Source organism: Geotrypetes seraphini, chromosome 8, assembly GCF_902459505.1.
Source record: "Geotrypetes seraphini chromosome 8, aGeoSer1.1, whole genome shotgun sequence".
In the NCBI taxonomy this organism is placed as follows: domain Eukaryota; kingdom Metazoa; phylum Chordata; class Amphibia; order Gymnophiona; family Dermophiidae; genus Geotrypetes; species Geotrypetes seraphini.
In genome coordinates this window covers 169,961,027-169,975,476 of record NC_047091.1, presented here as the reverse complement: position 1 = coordinate 169,975,476, position 14,450 = coordinate 169,961,027, and the positions used below count along the sequence as shown (strand labels likewise).

General features: G+C 43.5%; 1 protein-coding gene across 2 annotated transcripts in view; it reads right to left on the bottom strand.

The window, feature by feature from the left end:
• MYO18B (myosin XVIIIB) overlaps positions 1 to 14,450 on the bottom strand; it is a 565,740-nt gene that overhangs the window by 146,604 nt on the left and 404,686 nt on the right. For both annotated transcript variants that reach the window (XM_033955841.1, XM_033955842.1), the window contains one exon: positions 12,273 to 12,377. In XM_033955841.1, the coding sequence (XP_033811732.1) occupies positions 12,273 to 12,377 (105 nt within the window). The remainder of the gene's footprint in view (positions 1 to 12,272; positions 12,378 to 14,450) is intronic.

Genomic DNA, 14,450 nt, shown 5'->3' with positions numbered 1-14,450 from the left:
GACAGACACATCTATTCTAGCACTCGTTAATGTAACGGACTAAAAACTAGTTTGTAATAATGAAAGATTCCATTTTTTTGTTTCTTCCTTAGATTTATTTGTTTATTGCGTGTTTGTTTTGGATGTGTACTTTCAAATCAGTGAAGCCATATAAAAGCACACACAAAAATGGGGGGGAAACAACCCCCTGAAATAAAAGTATACTTCTCCCTCCATATTTGCGGTTTCAGTAATCACAGTTTTGTTAGCTTGCTGGCTTCCCCCCCCCCCCCCCTAATTACACCAGCTTGCATAAAGAAATCGCCGATTCCAAGCATTTACAGAGAAAATCGCCGATTCCCGTCACTTTCTTCACCGTGTGTTGCCTCTCCTTCAGGAACAGGCCAGGTCTCCCAGCATGTTATTCGCGGTTTCACCATATTCACAATGGTTTTTTCTGTATTCGCAAGTCTGTTAATTGGAGGGAGAAGTGTACAAAATAAATAAAAACTATTGTCCATTCATATCCCTTATATCAACGTCCCTTGTTTTGTTGAGAAAGCCTTCACGGATGGAAGAGGTCCTCAATGGCTGTGTAGCGGTCTTCCGGAATCTGGCCCCCGACCCTCAGTGATCACTCAGCACCACTGGAGACACCACTCCAGTAATTCTTCTTGAACACTTTCCTTGTAGCAACATTAATGATGTATAAAACTACCAGCAATGTCCCTGTGAAGCTAAGGTCACACTGTTCTGTCTCTCTTCACTGGACTGCAAATGAGCTGGTATCTGCTGCTTTCAGGGACACTGAAAATTAAATGTCTCTCAGTCGCAACGTAGCTCCAGATCTTACAAGGTTTCCAAGCCAATTACATGTGCAGAAAGCTGATTGACATATGTAAATTAGCATACACATAGGTAGCAATTTAAGAACAGCTACTCCTTATACATGGTCGCCAGTTTTTGCTCGCATACATTCCAAATGATTAATATTACTCTTTAAAGGCTTACAGCTCCAGATGACTTTTCCAATCTAATGCATCCTTATCTTTCCTCCCCCAATGTATGCTCCTTTCAAAGAGCGCTAGCACAACTGCTATCCCCATATTTTTTTTTTAAATGTTAAATATGTTTATTAAATTTCATCAAATGAATACAATACAATACAATCTTTATTTATATACCGCTAGTACCTCCATGAATCTCAACCCCCTTCCCCACAGGACACAATTACCGTCCTCTGCACAAACCCAGAAATTATATACCTGCAGGCTGATAATAACGGGGGAATTCATCAACAGGTGTACCGTGTTAGCGTGATTAGCGCAAGCTAGACGCTAATGATTAACACACGCTAAATTAGCTAATGATTAGCGCACGCTAAATGCTAAAGATGCCCATAAGAATATAATGGGCATCTTTGGCGTTTAGCGCACGCCAAACGTGGTTAGCGTCTGTTGATGAATTTCCCTCTTAGCATCCAAAGGTGCCCAAACCATCAGAAATGTTTGCGCATACCGTTTGCGCCACCTGCTCGTCCTTCCTCACAAGACAAACATTCCACCGAGCATTCATTGATAGCTCAGTATTTGTCTTTCCACAAAGATGACTTGTGCAGCCAAACCCATAAGTACATCAAACAGTTTAGCTTTAGACCTATGCAATACTATACCATATCATATTGTTTCTTATGTCAATTGGGTATCATTGCGATTTACATAAGATTAATGAGATTAGCAACATAGACATTATGAATCGTGGCAAGACTATAATTAAAACAGATACATTTTTAGCTCCTTCCTAAATTGAAGATAGGAGGAGGTCTGACGTAAGCAAGTCAGGAGGCAGTTCCAAATTTTGGGGCCTTGAAACTCGAAGGCGGATTTGAAGAGTGATTTCCTCCGAACTTGACGTGGCAAGGGAAGAGGCAATTTATAGCGTTGAGTCATTCTTGAATTATAGAAGGAGTGTGAAACTTGGATGGCTGAATTTAGCCCAGTCGAGCTTTCTCCTGTGAACCATAGATGCATTTTTAAATTGAATTCTATACTTGACTGCCAGCCAGTGTAGTTCTATCCGCAGAGGACTGGCCCTCTCAAATCAGGCCTTACGGAACATCAGTCTAGCCGCTGTGTTCTGGAGTAGTTGCAACCTCTGAAGCCCTTTCTTTGTGATGTTGCAATATAAAGAGTTGCAATAATCTAGATATGGAAGTAGAACTGTTTGAGTCAATGTCCAAAAACTAGTCAGGCTCAGGACTGATCTTATCGTCCTTGACTGCCTCAATCTGAAGAAAAATCTTTTGAACAGCGAGGTAATCTGCTCGCCTATGGTGAGATTGGAATCTAGAATTACTCCAAATACTTTTGACGCTTTATTAATCACAAACTTCTCACCTGAGGATAGGGTTTACTCTGAGTGAGGTATTGAGTTGTGATCATTTTTGTCTTCTGCTTGTTTAATTTAAGAATGTTCCGCTATGACCATGTACTTAGATCCTCAATCAGAATAGATATGTTTTGCAATGTAGTTTTTGGCTACACAGAGAAGAAATCATCTGCATAAGAAAAAGTATGGACTTGTGTGGAGGAGAACCGTCTGCCCAAGGCGTTGATGCATATATTGAACAGTGAAAGACGGGAGCCTTGTGGAACCCCACATAAGGGATCCCAGGTTTGAGATTTCATATGATCTTTCCTCACTTCATATGTTCTCTTGCTAAGGAATTCTGTGAACCATTTCAACACTAACCCACACATTCCTAGCAGTAATGAGTGATGTACTTTATCAAATGCTGCTGAGATATCGAACTGCAACAGTACAGTTTGCTTGCCTTTGCCAAGATAGGTCTTTGCCATTATGTTTACTCTAGGAGAAGGGATTCTGTACTATGCATCGGCCTGAAGCCATGTTGAGAGCTATGATAGTCATCTACCAGGCTTAGAAATTAAGAAAGTTGTGAAGGTTGTGTATTAAAACAGAATTCTAACAGCTTAGCCAACCATGATATACCTACAACTGGCCTGTAGTTGTCTACCTTAGATAGATCTAAACCTGCGGCTTTGGGAATGGGTGTCAGTGAGATGGTCGTTAATGTCATAGGATAGAGTCTTTTTGACAAGCACCTGTTAACAAGCTCCATCAGCCAAGTTATAAGCTCAACAGGTGCTTGGTCCAGTAAGTTAGTAGGACAGATATCAAGATGACAATGTTTTTTAGATAATCTTTTAATAAGTTAGTGACCTCAGCTGTGGTAACTGTAGAAAATTCTTTCCAGCACCTATCTGCATGAATCCCTTCTTTCATATCTATTTGTACTGAGTTCATCTCCATATAGTCTTCAAGTGCCTGGGAAAATGAGTCTCTTATTATTTTGATTTTGAAAGTAATTGGCTAGGCTAACTTCATCAGGATGTTGCATGGAGGAATTTGAGGTAACATCTTTAGTGGAAATTAACAAGGTAAAGATCTTGAATAGACATTTGGACCTGAGGATTCTCAGCTCAACTGAGGCCCCACTTACTACCTCCTGGGCCTGATTAAGCAGCCCTTTAAACTCTGTTTGAAAAAAACCACCGGTCATTATGATTCCAGCATAGAGAGGAGGAAGGGAATCATCTGGGTCAAGGCAACAGACCTCATTCTAACAATTTTATATGTTAGTTCAACCTAAATTCCAAAGACCAATATTTCTTCAGGTTTGGACATGCAAACAACATATACTGAAACGTTCTCACAGCTTGCTTATATGACCAATACTGACTCGATCCATTCTCAGGTAGCTTTGAAAGCTTGAAAGACGTGCACAGCACCCTTTGCACCACAAAAAATAAAGACTGAGCCCAGGAAGCAGATAAGGAAGGCCTGCAAATCCTAACCCAACAATAGTCCCACACCTGCTCTAAAAAATTCTCACCAATATCAGATTCTCCAATTTTGTTCAAAGCTGTACATCTTTACACACCCCTGAATTTAACCTTCTTATAAGCTGAGGACACCGTTATAAATTCAACACCAAAGTTCCTCAGTCCCGTCTCCATACTTCTAACATATGCTAACCAAGCTGAAACTTGCAAACCATGCTTCATCCTCATCTTGTATAAGACTTGGCATCACCCAGGACAGGATATCACATTCTCTTATGCAAAAACATAGTAACATAGTAACATAGTAGATGACGGCAGATAAAGACCCGAATGGTCCATCCAGTCTGCCCAACCTGATTCAATTTAATTTTTTTTTTTTCTTCTTAGCTATTTCTGGGCAAGAATCCAAAGCTTTACCCGGTACTGTGCTTGGGTTCCAACTGCCAAAATCTCTGTTAAGACTTACTACAGCCCATCTACATCCTCCCAGCCATTGAAGCCCTCCCCTGCCCATCCTCCTCCAAACGGCCATACACAGACACAGACCGTACAAGTCTGCCCAGTAACTGGCCTAGTTCAATCTTTAATATTATTTTCTGATTCTAAATCTTCTGTGTTCATCCCACGCTTCTTTGAACTCAGTCACAGTTTTACTCTCCACCACCTCTCTCGGGAGCGCATTCCAGGCATCCACCACCCTCTCCGTAAAGTAGAATTTCCTAACATTGCCCCTGAATCTACCACCCCTCAACCTCAAATTATGTCCTCTGGTTTTACCATTTTCCTTTCTCTGGAAAAGATTTTGTTCTACGTTAATACCCTTTAAGTATTTGAACGTCTGAATCATATCTTCCCTGTCTCTCCTTTCCTCTAGGGTATACATATTCAGGGCTTCCAGTCTCTCCTTATACGTCTTCTGGCGCAAGCCTCCTATCATTTTCGTCGCCCTCCTCTGGACAGCCTCAAGTCTTCTTACGTCTTTCGCCAGATACGGTCTCCAAAACTGAACACAATACTCCAAGTGGGGCCTCACCAATGACCTGTACAGGGGCATCAACACCTTCTTCCTTCTACTGACTACGCCTCTCTTTATACAGCCCAGAATCCTTCTGGCAGCAGCCACTGCCTTGTCACACTGTTTTTTCGCCTTTAGATCTTCGGACACTATCACCCCAAGGTCCCTCTCCCCGTCCGTGCATATCAGCTTCTCTCCTCCCAGCATATACGGTTCCTTCCTATACTTTGGAACACTCTACCTTTCAAATTAAGAACGGAAACGTCGTCTTATGCTACGTTTAAGAAACTCCTTATTTATTTAGCTTTATATCCCATCCTCCCAGAAGAGTTCAGAATGGGTTACAAGTTTACATACGTAATAAAGCGTATCTATACAAAGCGATGGCAAGTATAGCATGGTAAGAACAACAAAAAAGAGGCTGATGGTCACAAGCAGAGACGCCGATACGTGTGATATTGTCCCCTGAGGAAGACGACGCTGTCGCCAAAACTTGGATCCTAGTAGGGACTTTGTTTTTACACATTTCAATTGTTTTACTTCAAATAAAAGACTTGTAGCCATCATTTGGATGGCAAAACATACGCCTGCTTTTACTAAGGCGCGCTAGCCAATTTAGCGCGTGCTAAATATTAGATTTCTGGAGAGGAGAATGGTCTGTTCGGAATGGAGTGATATTTTGTCATGTGAGAGATTTTTTTATATTTTAATGTTTAAATACTTAAATAGTTCATAAATAGTGGCTAAAATAAATTTACTTAGCTTTAGATCAGCTCAATTTCACTCCATTCTCCATCTGGAGAGGAGAATGTTCTGTTCGGAATGGAGTGATATTTATTGGGAGAGATAATCTTGAAAAAACCGTATCAGAACACATGGGTGAAACATGTCGGTTATCCCCCGTTCTATGAACTGAGACCAGAAATTGAGCTGATCTAAAGCTAAGTAAATTTATTTTAGCCACTATTTATGAACTATTTAAGTATTTAAACATTAAAATATAAAAAATTATAAAGAATACAAGCACACAAAAAAAATTAAGAAAATTAAGAAAATATAAGGATCCGATGACGAGAGGAGGTGTAAAGGCACCTGCTATGAAGATTTATTGAGTGGGGAGGTGGCCTCGCTGAGGATCATGTGAGAGATTTTGCAACTGAAAAATATATAAGGTTTGTAATTCCTTATATATTGAGGCATAGAATATAATGGACAAGTTAGCGTGTAGCGTGCGTTAATATTTAGCGCGCACTAAATCAGCAAGTGCGCCTTAGTAAAAGAGGGGGATAGCTAAAGTATCTTAAATAATAAAATGCTAGCCCGCGCATGCGCTCTTGCGACGCGTGTTCCCTGATCCCTTTTTTGTCGGGATGTGGCCGCACGAGTGCGCATGCGCTAGATGGCGCGTTGAGGAGTCGGGACTTAGGGGAAGGACAGCAGGCCCGGGAGAGCAAAGGAAGCCTCAGTGACAGTGAGCCCAAATTCACAGGCCAGGCTTAACACTGAGCAGCTGTGTTAGGAGGAGGGGTGTCTCGGAGGAGAGGGAACGCGCACGGTCAGCGCCCCCAGCACCTCTGCAAGTCTCCAGCAGCCCCTCACAGGGGCCAAAAGGTAAAGAGGACGGATGTGCGGGCCTGGCGTGGATGGAGAGAGGCGGCGCTGCTATACAGCGGACTTCCACCCCTCCCTTCAGAGCAGGCCATGACAGCGGCGGAGACTCTCCTCGCCATTTTTTAAATCAAAGCCGCTGCCGCGGCTCCTCTCTTGAATCGCACCAGGCGGGGATCAAGAGAGGAGCCGCGGCGTCGGCTTTGAACTAAAAAATGAACTTAAGCTGAGCCCTACCGGCCGAAGTTTCTTTACACGCTGCAGTGGCTCCTCTCACGGTGCTGGCGGCTGCTGAAGACTGTCCAAACGCCGCAGAGCGGCCCATAACAAGGCGGCCGACGATTGTCTGGGGCTCCCGGCTGAGAGCGCGACACTGTTAAGTGGGCGGCCGCTGTGGCTGTCCGGGGGAGGGACGCGAGGCCGTTAGCTCTCGGCATGTAAAGCGTGTCCTCAGGGAGATTGTGAAGTAAATCAACCCTGAAGAGAGAGGCTGAGGGGCTCTGAAGTTCTTCAGCACTGATAGTTCAGATTTGTAATAGGACAGAAAGGAGGGGCAGGCGAGTCTTCCTTTCAGAAGAGGAGAGGATGGGAGAAGTATTCCTTACAGCTGAAAGAATGAGAGAGGACAGAAAGAAAGAAAGACAGACAGGGGGAAGGGAGAGCGACAGAAAGAAAGACAGACAGGGGGCCAGGGAAAGAGACAGAAAGATAGACAGAAAGAAAGAAAAGGGGCAGGGAGAGAGACAGAAAGAAAGAAAAAGAAAAAAGAAATGCCTAAGTCTACACATCTATTCTAGCACCCGTTAATGTAACGGGCTAAAAAACTAGTGTAAAATATAATATGACAAAACATGGTATAGCGAGACTTAACAAAGCGAGCGTAGTATTACAAGAATGGCTAACCTAGTATGACACGACTTGGCAAAAATAGCAAGGCAAGCATAGCATGATAAATACTTGCAAGGTAGACATGGAATGACAAACATTGAGTAGCAGACATAGCATGAGCTATTTTAGCATGGAAGACATCGTATGGCACCTATGGTGTGGAAGATACGACTGGGACATTTACTATAGTGAAGTACAGAAACTCCTTAAAACATGGCTTTTCTCCAAGTATTCAATGCTTGAACACCATTTCACATTCTCCATCTCTTCGTTCTCAGTCATTTCTCTTTCTTCTGCTTCTCTTGAGCTTTCATTTGTAAACGTTTGATGCGAATATGCACTGCGCAGAAGAAAGGCCTGGCCATTAGTTCTGCATTCTACCACACAAACTTGATGATGTTCACCAAGTCGCTAGGACGTGAACATGAGTCGATGACGCCTATATTCCTATGAAATATCAAATTGCCAGATAGCAGGATATAACATGTATTCAAATTGCTAGGGCTTTATATATTTATAACATGTTTCTAGTCTTCAAATTTCAGGTGTCTAATTCTGACTCATTTTCCTTTGCTTTCTCTATGATTAGAGCTGAATCATGCAAGTGCAAGAAAAATGGCCACAAGGTAAGTCCCATTCAGCTTCCTTGTGAAGGACAGCAAGTCTCCTTTCTCCCACCTGTTGTGGTATTAAAGATTAACCACTCGAATGATTCATGTTTATTCTTCCTAACACAATTACCACAGAATGGTAGTCATGACAATAATAATTGACTACGAATTGTTGTTACATTTTTTTCCCCCTTCTTTGGACCAGCAACACAACCGTTTCTCATAAATTACATACTAGTTGGTGACTGTTGCTCACACCATCACTTCACTGTCATTTTTTTGTTTTAGTAACTGAAGCACAGTCATCCTCTTCAAGGTTCACATTTGACCTCAGATTATGACCTCGTAAATGATGCCTACTGTATTAGGAGTCGTTTTACTACACTGCTGCAAACTTTAGCCTTCATGCGCCCTTACGCTGGTCTTTCCCACACGCTAAGGCCGTTTTTTGCCACAGCTGTAAAATGGCCGATTTTCTATTTTTTGTATTGATGGTCATGGACTAATTTGTTGCTATTACTGTGTGGTCATTAAATAAAATTAGTGCATGAGCGTCTACTGTTACTCATTTCATAGGTGGTAAGGGCACTAAACAGATAGGCCGTGATTCTATAAATGGTGCCTCAAAGATAGGTGCCGAGGAACACAGCGCATAGCGCTTGTCAGTCTTCAGTTAGGCACCACTTATAGAATCATGTCTAGTTGTGCCTAAATTGTACTTAGACACCGATAGGCATCAAAATCCTAGTTGCCCCCTATTTATGCCAGGGTTGTCTTGACCTAAATACTGGTGCCTAATTCCAATGTAGGTGTCTAGATGTAAAACACAACCAAGATCCACCCCAACCATGCCCTTTTTCTGGTAGGGACCTTGGGCTAGGCGCCTACATGAAAGTGGTAGGTGCCTACCGAGTTATACACCTACCATCCAATTAATTTAATTTTTTGCCAATTATGAGTTCATTATTGCTCATTAACGGCATTGATTAAGCTAATTAACACCCCTCCTTTACTAGGTTGCGATAGAGATTTCTACCATGGCCTGGAGTGCTAAATGCTCCAATGCTACTCTGACGCTCAAAGAATTCTATGAGCGTCAGAGCATTTAGCGTTCTGGGCTACAGTAGAAACCTCTACCATGGCTTAGTAAAAAGGGGAGGGGGAGGACAAAAAATTAAGATAGGTAGGCGTGCTGATCTAGGCGACTAATTCCAGGCATTGTTTATTGAATATGAGCCTTAATCATTCTTTACCTTCCCCTCAGTCAAAGGATGCACCCAAAAGATTCATCAACAGACTCCTATCCTACCAAGCCGCCTCCAAAGACTCTGAATGGAACCAACTGGTCAAAGCACCAACCTCCTACATGTACTTCAGAAAACTCCTATAAACACACCTCTTCTCCAAATTCAACAATCCTCCCCAGGACAAGTCTTCTGTCACCATTGCTCCCTCAATTCTATGTTGCAGCTCATGGACAATGGTCAACCTTACCTCGTTGTAAGCCTTTTTCTTTGTAAAAATCTGTTTACTCACCACTTTGTGAACTCTCCAGCTGTCGGCCTACATACTTAAGTTGTAGTTCGCTGTCTCTACTCAACTTTACCTCTTTTGTAAACCACCTAGAACCAAAAGGCTTTTACGGTATATAAATACAGATTTATGTTTATGTTATGTGCTAACTGGTTACTGTAGGAAAACCTACTCTCTACCCATGACAGGCCCCCTCAAAATATATATATATTTTTTAGCACACGGTTAGTATGCACTCATTTCAGAGTTACCGTGGGACATCTGGCAATGTCTTGTAGTACTCCATTTTTGCTGCATTGGGCATGCATTAGAACCCAGCACAGCTTAGTTAAAGAGCCCCTTGGGGCCTGAATATGCTTCTTAATAGTTTACAGGTTGATAAATTTGACCATACAGAAATTTTAGAGTGTTCTTGGTAAACATCAAAAATAGAAACAGTCAACCATATGCTAAAAAGTGCACTAATTCTTTCTCCCCCTTTGAATGCAAGTCGGTCCTCTTAATTTGGATATAAACCTATGGCAATAACTTCCTAGCCGGGTCACCAAAGGGAGAATTCATCAACGGTTGCTACCACATTAGCATGTGATAATTAGCATGCATAAAACGCTAAAGATGCCCATAAGGAATATAACAGGCATCTTTAGCATTTAGCGTGCGATAATTGTAAGAGCACACTAGTGTGTTTAGCATATGTTAACATGATTAGTGCCCGTTGAATTCTCCCATGTCATCCCGCTTTCACTCTAAAAGCCAGGACACTTCTGTTTGCTGCATGTGTTTTTACTACCTCTCTGTCTCGTCCCCTTCTCAGCCTCACTTTCAAGTTTCAAGTTTATTTAAGTATTTGATGAATCGCCTATTACAATTGCTAGGCGATGTACATAGTTCCGTCAAAGGGCTAGATTCACTAACCCCCGATTCCATGTCCGATCCGTTCCCGATTGCATGCAGACCGACAAATTCACAAAAGGCCTGCATGCAAATGGGGACGATCGTTAACACGCCCCCCTACCCACAGCCAGGATCGCTAGAGAGCGATCCTGGAGCATGCGCAGACCCTGACAGTAGTGACAGGAGAAGCAACCTCCTGTCACTGTTGTCAGGGCTTCTGCCGGCTTTTTTTATTTTGTATTTTAATCGGGCAGATAGTTTGCATGTATTACACACGCAAAATAACTGCTCGGTTAAAAAATAAAAAAGCCCCCTTCCGAAATGCCTCCTCCCTCTCCAAACCCCTAAAAAATGCCCCCCCCCCCATGCTGATGCCCCACAAAAGGCAGGAGGTATGCCAACTCCCTTCTGCCATGCAAATGACTGCAACCACCCCAACCGGCCCACCGCGCCACCCCCCTACCAGACCACCACACCCTGACCTGACTGATCCACCCCTGGTTGGGCCTGGCCTGACCCAGCCCGACACCTCCCCTGTACCTAAAAGTTGGGAGCAAGAGGGGTGCTCAGCCCTCCTGCTCCTTAGGCCTCCCACCAGTGCTGTCTTGCAGAGCAGGAGGAACCGCAAAGTCCTCCTGCTCCTTCATCTCCTCCTGCTCCTGGATGACACATTGCAAATGTGGTCCTTAGGCCCCACCCTGGTGCATCATGTTATACACAGGGAGGAGCCTAAGGCCCTGATTGGCTCAGGCACCTCAGACTCCTCCTCCCTTGGGAGGGGCCTGTGGTGCCTGAGCCTAAGGAAGTCCCTGATTGGTCAAAGTCATAGCCAATCAGGGACTTCCTTAGGCTCAGCCTTAAAGAAGTCCCTGATTGGCTCAGGTGCCACAGGCCACTCCCAAGAGAGGAGGAGTCTGAGGTGTCTGAGCCAATCAGGGCCTTAGGCTCCTCCCCATGCATCATATGATACACCGGGGCGGGCATAAGGCCCACATTCGCAGTGCGTCATCCAGGATGAAGGAGCAGGAGGACTTTGCAGTTCCTCCTGCTCTGGAAGACAGCGCTGAAGGGAGGCCTAAGGAGCAGGAGGAACTGAGCACCCCTCCTGCTCCCAACTTTTAGATACAGGGGAGATGTTGAGCCAGGTTGGGACAGGCCCGACCAGGGGTGGGCCAGTCCAGTCGGAGATGCAGTGGGCCGGTCGGAGGTGGGCGGGCTGGGCTGCAGGGTTGAGTCACGTGCCATATTCGTGTGGGTGGGGAGGGCAGCGTCAGGTGGTTGGAGGAGGGAGTGGGTCGACGGGGGGGGGGCCCTCAGCCTTTTTTGATAGGCCTACCTGTTTTTTCTTTTTTTTTTATGGGGCAGATATTTTGCGGGTGTAACACACGCAAAATATCTGTGCCATGGAAAAAAAATGAATAAAAAAGACGGGCAGGTCTGTCAAAAAACCTGCAGGCCTGTTGGTAATCTGCTATATCTTTATAGCTAAATTAAGGGCTAAGTTACTAACACAGATGGATTAATAAAGTCATTTTCTTTTATTGCTCACATTTTACTTCAATTATAATTAAAATGATACCTATTATTTGGGGAATTTAGCAGCCTGAATCTCTCGACTAACAGTCTAACTGGCCTGCTGTACAGGCCAATAAATTCGACATCTTAGAAATTTCACAGTAGGTACACTTGGATGCAAGTTATACGCTTAACTAATAGGCGCCATTGATATAATGGAGCTTTTATTAAATAAAGTACCTTAATCAAGTTAGCACACTTTAGTAAATCGAGTCCTTAGTTGAATAATTTCTTCATTATCTCCCAGAAGCTGGTTCGTTTTTTTTTCCCCCACTAAATAGATTACACTATCCTTTCTCCTACCTGCTCACAGAGGGTTCCAATAAGTCCTTCCAGATCCTGTTTCTCATGAAGCACCATCTGTTTCTCTTCATATTCCTGCTCCAGCTGCATCTGCAGCTGACGAAGCTAGACGCAAAGAGACAATTACAAAAGACACGCAATGTTAAAAAGGGAGAGATGTACTGTTTCTAGAACTTTCTAGGTCTGGGGGTGTCCCATTTGGCTCACAGGTGACACAACCAGGCCTGGGGGGTTTTTTTCAGGGTTTTTTTTTTCCAGTTTCCACAGTGGATATTCATGAGGTATGTTCACACATATTTGAAATAAAATCCAGGTTTTCTATGTCATCTTAGGGGCGTAGTTATCAATGGGGCCTACCATTAAGATGTGATATTTTATTACAAATATTTGCGGTTTTAACACAGGGTCCATTTTATACAGTGAAGCCTAGACATTAATAATTAGGGTTAAGAGTAAAATAACATATCTTTTTTAAAAAAAATTCTTTATTGATTTTCCACATATTAACAGTGCAAAATACAAATATAACAACATATAATATATCAAGAAAAGCACATTCGTCTTACAAATATACATGAATGACATTTCCCCCACCAATCCTCTCAATGATTGAAATATGTAGTAATTTAATCCCACCCACCCTGGATGTATATTCTTAAAGGACCCAAATTAAGATAGAAGTATCCCCCTCTCCCTAGATGTGTGTGGAAACAAAACAAAAAACAAAGATAACTACAGTGAAGGAACAAAAGACGTCAACGGACCCCAAACCAGTTTAAACAAATTATTATGCCCCAATATCTCAGCATTCATTTTTTCATATCTATAGCTGGAGCATAGATTAGCCCACCAAAACGGAAAATTTAGGCGATCATTATTTTTCCAGTTTCGAGTTACCATCTGCATAGGCTATCCCAGTCATAATTAAGAAAAGCCGGCATTTATATCAGTCCAGGGGGGGAGGGGGTTAATATGTAATAATGTACCACATATATAAAATAACATATTTTAATGATAGCTCAAGTTAATAACTCCTACCCCCCCTTAGCTGGACATCCTCATAGGTCACCCAAATTCCATATTCCATATTCTTAAAGGGCTATTCAGACTTCTAGGCAGCTAAGTAAGCGCTAGAATTAGGACAACTATAAGCAGAGACATAGTAAGGTGGTACGGGAGGGGGGGGGGGGTGCGGTCCACCCAGGCGCTGTCTTGGTGAGGGCATAGGCACTCGTCCTCCTCTCCACCCACCCCGGGGAGAGTGCAGTGCAGTGGTTAAAGCTACAGCCACAGCACCCTGGGGTTGTGGATTCAAACCCAGGTTGCTCCCTGTGACTGTAGTGTTGGGCTTCGAGAGAGCTTCCCAAATGCTGTCATATTGCCTCATTCCACCAATGCCTAAGCTCCGTCCTCATCTGCGCAAGCCTCAAAAACTTTAAAATCATAAGTGTTTAAAGCTTGTGCGGTTAAGACAGAGTTTGAAGGAAAGGGGCAGGGACAGCGACAAATCTCACAGGGATGGGGGAAATTGAGTTCCTGCAGGGACAAGGACAAATTTGTCATTCTCTAGATGTAATCTTTATGTCTCCTTGCGTCCGATATTATGAAGGAATAGATTAAATGACTAGTTGCTTGTTGACGTGGCTGAATAGTCAGGTGTTGAGGCTGCCAACTCATTATTCTACAATAAATTAGGAGTGGGGGGAAGGCAGTGGGGAGAACACATTTCCCAGATAGAGGTCAAACAGATGAAACACTCCGTCATGAACAAGTACTATCACAGGGACAGAGAGACTACAAACTCATTTATTACTTGGTAATTTTCAGGTCCTGACCTATCTTCTGAGTCTGCTGCATCCCAGTGGAAACTGGGTGAAAATGTCCTAATGCAAAGTCTCACCAAGTTAATTAATGTGCCACCCTTCGGTGGTACCCGTGCCTATTTTTTTTTCTTCCTGGGCATCTACTCGCTCACTTCTGTCATCCTTTTCCCTCTCACTCAGTGCATTGCTAACTATGTGCCGCAGCAAATGCCAGGCGTGCCCCGAGATGCCGGGGAGGAGGAGAGGCGCCAGCGCTGGCTGACGGCTTACAGGATGTGCCTCTCAAACCCCCCCCCCCGCTCTCCAACCAGCGGTAATAGGAGGCTGGAGGACATCCGCGCATGTCAATGTGATG